Source organism: Perognathus longimembris, chromosome 8, assembly GCF_023159225.1.
Source record: "Perognathus longimembris pacificus isolate PPM17 chromosome 8, ASM2315922v1, whole genome shotgun sequence".
NCBI lineage: Eukaryota > Metazoa > Chordata > Mammalia > Rodentia > Heteromyidae > Perognathus > Perognathus longimembris.
The window spans coordinates 38915475-38921530 of record NC_063168.1 but is presented as its reverse complement, the minus strand read 5'-3'; the positions used below and the strand labels follow the sequence as shown (position 1 = coordinate 38921530).

Here is a 6056-nt window from a genome sequence, read left to right as displayed (position 1 = left end):
CCTATTTCTTCTGGGTCTGGAAACAGAAGGGGTAGCTTTGAGACCATCCCCCACCTTGTGCCAGCGAGCACGTGTGCTTTGCCCAGAGGGCAGTACTATAGGAAGTGACGTTAGCCCATGAGGGAGGTTCTTGGGAGCTGCTCTTGGACGGACAAGCTCGCCAGCCTATCACCAGCTCATGCTCAATTCTCGTCATCATCACTATATTACTGTGAGCCCCTCCCGAATAAACCAGATTGCTCTTGAAGCTTTCTCCGAGACTCCGCATGCGCCTGGCTTCCTTCATGGGTAAGGAAGGAGGAAAGGGGATCTCGTTCGGCTACTTGCACCTGCGGCCTACACTAACTCCCCCACTCCACCCTGGCCTGCCTGCAGGTCAGGCAGCCAGGGGAGAGGGTGAGAAAGGGAGCACAGATAAGAGAGTAAGCCTAGCATCCCCGAGCCGGGGGAGGCAAACCTAGCCCGGCACCACAGCATTTGCTTTTAGGCACTATTCTATGAAATGAATCTGTTCTCCAACTTAACTATCCATGGTAAGGATGGATACCCACTGACTAGAAATAGTTCCTTATCATCTTCCCTTACATATCAGCTCCTGGCTAGATAGGATTTATTGAAAAATAATTAGCATGAAAATAAAATATCATACTTTAATAACAGACATCTTTTCGAATTGATATCCTATCCCAAAGAAAGTCTACTAATACAACAAATGAATGGACATTTTAGTTGATGCCAGGCAAATTGAATCTATGAAATTCAACCAGAATGAAAACATACTACCTCACAGAGCTCTGTGGGCTCTTTGACTGGGAGCAGGCAGGGTGTCTAGCATCCTGTAGAACATATGTAAGGTCAGATGGCCTTTGAATCTTCACTTCTTTTTATTTCATAACACTCACTCTTGCTGGGCTCTGGTGGCTCATACCTGTAATCCTAGCTGCTGAGGAGGTTGAGATCTGAAGATCCACAGTTCAAAGCCAGCCTGGGCAAGAAAGTCCAATAAATTACTAAAAAGCCAGAAATGGAGCTATGGCTCAAGTGGTAGAATGCTAGCTTTGAGCAAAAGAAGCTCAAGAACAGTGCCCAGGCCCTGAGTGTGAGCCAGAACTGGCAAAAGAAACAACAGAAAGAAAGAACAAAAAGTGTATCTCTCACTCTTCCTTTTCTTGGATTTTCCTTTTCTTGGAAAATCTTCCAGAGAATGTGAAAGAAAAATACAGATTTGTAATGAAGAAAGGGTGAATCTTTGTTGTTATTGTGTAGTAGTTTGTGAGGCTTGAACTCAGGGATGGGGGCTGTTCGTTGAGTGTCTGCCAAGACTAGCTCCCTACCACTTTGAGCCACATCAACACTTCTGTTTTTTGTTTGTTTGTTGTTGTTGTTGTTTTGTGGTTATTTGGAGATATGACTTTCAGTGGGACTTAGCCCCAGCTGGCTTTGAACTGTGATCTTCAGATCTCAGCCTCCTCAGTAGTTAAGATTACAGGTGTGAGCCACCAGTATCCAACAAATATTTATGCTTCAATCAAAAATACATAGGGTTTATATTACTATAAGTTTTTCAGAGATGAATGACAGAGCTAACGCTTATCTGTTGATAAATGTTGAATTTATGTTGTTTCATCTCATCTACAAAATCATGGGTGTTATTGTTTCCTAAAGTGATTGCTCCAATCACTTTAAGAGCGGTATGGAGATTCCTCAGAAGGCTAAACATAGAGCTCCCCTATGACCCAACAGCCCCACTTTTGGGCATCTACCCAAAAGACCACAAACAAGAACACACTAAAGCCACCAGCACAACAATGTTCATCGCAACACAATTTGTCATAGCTAGACTATGGAACCAACCCAGATGCCCCTCAGTAGACGAATGGATCAGGAAAATGTGGTACAAATACACAATGGAATTTTATGCCTCTATCAGAAAGAATGGCATTGCCCCATTTGTAAGGAAATGGAAGGACTTGGAAAAAATTATAGTAAATGAAGTGAGCCAGACCCAAAGAAACATGGACTCTATGGTCTCCCTCATAGGGAATAATTAGCACAGGTTTAGGCTAGTCACAGCAGAGGATCACAAGAGCCCAATAGCTATGCCCTTATGAACGCATAAGATGATGCTAAGTGAAATGAACTCCATGTTATGGAAACGACTGTTATATCACTGTTGTAATTACTTTCAACATGTGAAGTAAAACCGTAGTTTCTATTGTTGATGATCCTCTTGTATCCACTTCCTGTGGCTGTACCTGCACTATCTCTGTATCTTATCTGAGTACATTAGACCATGTATACTGGTATTAGAACTAGGAAACTGAAAGGGAATACCAACATCGAGAGACACAGGGCAAAAAGACAAACGACTACAAAAGCAATACTTGCAAAACTGTTTAGTGTAAATCAACTGAACAACTCATGGGGGGAAAGGGAAAGGGGAGGGGGAGGGGGGAATGAAGGAGGAGGTAACAAACAGTACAAGAAATGTATCCAATGCCTAACGTATGAAACTGTAACCGCTCTGTATATCAGTTTGACAATAAATTTTTTTTTTTAAAAAGAAAGGAAAAAAAAAGTCCTAAACTCCGGTATAAAAAAAAATCAAAGATTAAATGGTGTTTCGAGTATATCATAGCAGTTTACATAAGGAAACCTTTTATTCCTGTATTGTTTTGCTATAATCTAGGTCTCTTGTGTACTTGGCAATTCTCTTACTCATATTTCCTCTTTCCTCTCTGGTCTACATAATATATGCCTTTGTTTTTGTTCTTAAAAACTGAAGATCAGAAAATTCCAATTTTTTTTTTAAAAGAATGAGGCAAGGATCATCGTTTAATAGAGTGGAAAACACTTAGGAGAGTTTTATTTATTTATTTATTTATTATTTTATTGACATTGTATTTTGAAATGTCCTTTGGCCCTCAAATATGGTGGAATACTGACTGAACAGCAGTTTACCTACTGTTAATACTTCTGGTTGAGAAAGCTGAAAAAAAGAAGATGGTAGAAATCTTTATGAAGTTTCAGTTGAGTAGATTTGAATATTTGATTTACAGACTAGGCATGACTTCTTTGGAATTTTTATGTTCATGAAAATATGTGTTGTCTACTATATACCTGAATTTGTATGAATTTCTACCAATATAAGAAAAACATTCTTTAAAATTAAAAGTGTTTCTTAAACTGCATACTCATCTGAAGCTCAATTATTTTTATTTAATTTTAAGTAGCTACATTGATCAGTATAGTAAACTATTTTTGGCTTGTTTACTCATTTGCAGTTGTCAAAATAAGTGTAATTGGAAACAGATGCCTTCACATTAGTTTTGATTTTTCACATTTGAATCTAAAATAAATAATTTCAAGAAAATTGACCTTATCTGTGGCTGGGGATGTAGCTCAGTGGTAAAGAACTTGCCTGGTATGTGCAAGGTTTTGGGTTCAACTTTTAGCACTGCAAAGAGAGAAAGAAAGAAAAGATAGAAAATGTATTTTAACTATGTTTTAGTCTGAAATATGTATATATATATACACACACACAAAGATTGTGATTCTGTAAATTAGAAAACAATTAAAACTAGAAACACTATTGAAGTCAAAATCATACGTATCTAGGAAAACATTTTTCATGGCTTCTTTCATTCGTACAAGTTGGTTATTTTACATATGTTAATAGATTTCAGTATTCTTTGGTATGACTAAAATTAATGCAGTGCTTTTCTGCCCTTTTAATCTTGTCTTCAAGCTTCAAGTCTTAAACTTCTTTCATTTTCAGCACAACTTAGTAATATGATTTGTTGTTACTGAAAGATTAAAAATTTACCCATGCTTTAATAACATTTGTGTCAAGATAGGCACATTTATTTTAATAGTTTTAGGATTAATTTATTCTAAATTAGTTCTTGATTAAATTTTGAAATATTAAAAATACTAATTTAATGAAATTCTATACTATTGGATAATTTCTCATTCTAAATGCATCCCTATATAGTTTCTAGTTTCTTTTAGACACTTAAAAAGAAATGCTCTGTTTCTCCCCACTCTCTTCTTACTGAAGAGTCTAGTCAAGACTAAATGAAGGAAACTCAAAATTCCTCACTTACATTTAAAAATATGGGCGCTGCTTATTTCACTCTCATGGCTCTAGAGTTCATTTCTTTGCATTCTGTTACATAATTCACAAAGACAGCACTGGGCTCTACAGGACACTGATTTTCCATGGCAAGAAGGTATGGTAGGGGCCGCGCCGGGACCATGAGGCGGCCTTGGGACCATGAGGCGGCCTTGGGCCTGGCGGCTCCAGCGCGCAGCAGGCAGCTGGGGCCGGGGCATCTTGGCTCCCGCGGGCGTTTCTTGCCGGCCCTGCGGAGAGATTTCTTGACTACTACAACTACGGATGGATATGATAGGAGTCCAGTAGACATAACTCCTTTAGAACAGAGGAAATTAACTTTTGAAACCCATGCACTGGTTCAGGACTTGGAAACTCATGGGATTGACAAAGCACAAGCAGAAACAATTGTATCAGCATTAAGCACTTTATCAAATGTGAGCCTGGATATGATCTACAAGGAAATGGTCACACAAGCTCAACAGGAAGTAACAGTACAACAGCTGATGGCTCATTTGGATTCCATCAGAAAAGACATGGTCATCCTAGAGAAGAGTGAATTTGCAAACTTGAGAGCAGAGAATGAGAAAATGAAAATTGAGTTGGACCAGGTTAAGCAGCAACTGATGCATGAAATCAGCAGAATCAGGGCAGATAATAAACTGGAAATCAACATCGAAAGGGGCCGAGTAACAGATATGTTTACAGACCAAGAAAAGCAATGTATGGAAGCAACCACAGAATTTACCAAAAAGGATACTCACATCAAAAGTATTATTTCAGAGACCAGTAATAAAATTGATACTGAAACTGCTTCCTTAAAAACACTGATGGAATCCAACAAGCTTGAGACTATTCGTTTTCTTGCAGCCTCTGTGTTTACTTGTCTGGCAATAGCATTGGGAGTTTATAGATTCTGGAAGGACTCCTAATGCTCCTACTGCTGCTGCTGACTTAGAGCACTACATCAGGACACATTGTCTTTTAACAGTGTCAGTTTAGCAAACATTTACTACAGGATTATTCAAAGTATGAATGGACTGCTGAGAAGTATTTTATCTTTATTTTACATGCCGCTATTTTATTATGTTGAAAAGCTATCATCCAAAATCTGATTTATATAAAACAGAAAGGTATTTTTGTCTGTAGAGTTGTTTGATAGTTAAAAACTTAAAAAAGAGGCTGTCCTTCATCTTATTTTTTTAGCTCCTTTATCAAAGATTAAGTAGGCATAGTTCTGTGGGTTCATTTCTTGGTCTTCAATTCTGTTCCATTGGTCTTCAGGCCTGTTCCGGTGTCAATACCAAGCTGTTTTTATTACTATAGCTTTATAATACAGCTTGAAGTTGGGTATTGTAATTCCTCCAGCACTGTTCTTTCTGTTTAGGATTGTTTTTGCTATTCTAGGTCTTTTATTCTAGGTCTTTCTGGGTTGCTTCCTCTATTTCATTAAAAAATGGTGTTGGGATATTAATGGGTATTGCATTGAATTTGTAGGTAGCCTTTGGCAATATTGCCATTTTGATTATATTAATCCTCCCAATCCAGGAGCATGGGAGGTTTTTCCATTTCCTTAGTTCTGCCTTACTTTCGTTTTTCATGTTTTTAAAGTTCTTATCATAGAGGTCTTTCACTTCTTAAGTGAAGGTTAAGGTTATTCCTAGGTATTTTATGTTTTTGGGGGCTATTGCAAAAGGAGTTGCTTTCCTGATTTCAGCCTTGGCGTTCGGGTCATTAGCATATAGAAATGCCATTGATTTTTGAGGGTTTATTTTATATCCTGCAACTTAGCCAAAGTTTTGGATCAGCTCTAGTAGCTTGGGGGTAGAGTCAATGGGGTTCTTTAGGTATAGGATCATGTCATCTGCGAAGAGAGAAAGTTTAACTTCATCTTTTCCTATTTGGATCCCCTTTATATTTTCTTCTTGCCTAATTGCTCTGG

At 38.1% G+C, this 6056-nt stretch overlaps 1 protein-coding gene across 1 annotated transcript; it reads left to right on the top strand.

Moving 5' to 3' along the window:
- Window positions 1-4257: 4257 nt before the first annotated feature.
- On the top strand, window positions 4258-5046 carry LOC125355985 (coiled-coil domain-containing protein 90B, mitochondrial-like). The gene has a single exon (XM_048352217.1). It carries the CDS (start codon window positions 4258-4260, stop codon window positions 5044-5046), a length of 789 nt encoding a protein of 262 aa, XP_048208174.1.
- Window positions 5047-6056: the final 1010 nt, after the last annotated feature.

Bases quoted from the DNA above. Each gene is read 5' to 3' on its own strand.
- LOC125355985 (XM_048352217.1), top strand. From the start codon at position 4,258: ATGAGGCGGCCTTGGGACCATGAGGCGGCCTTGGGCCTGGCGGCTCCA.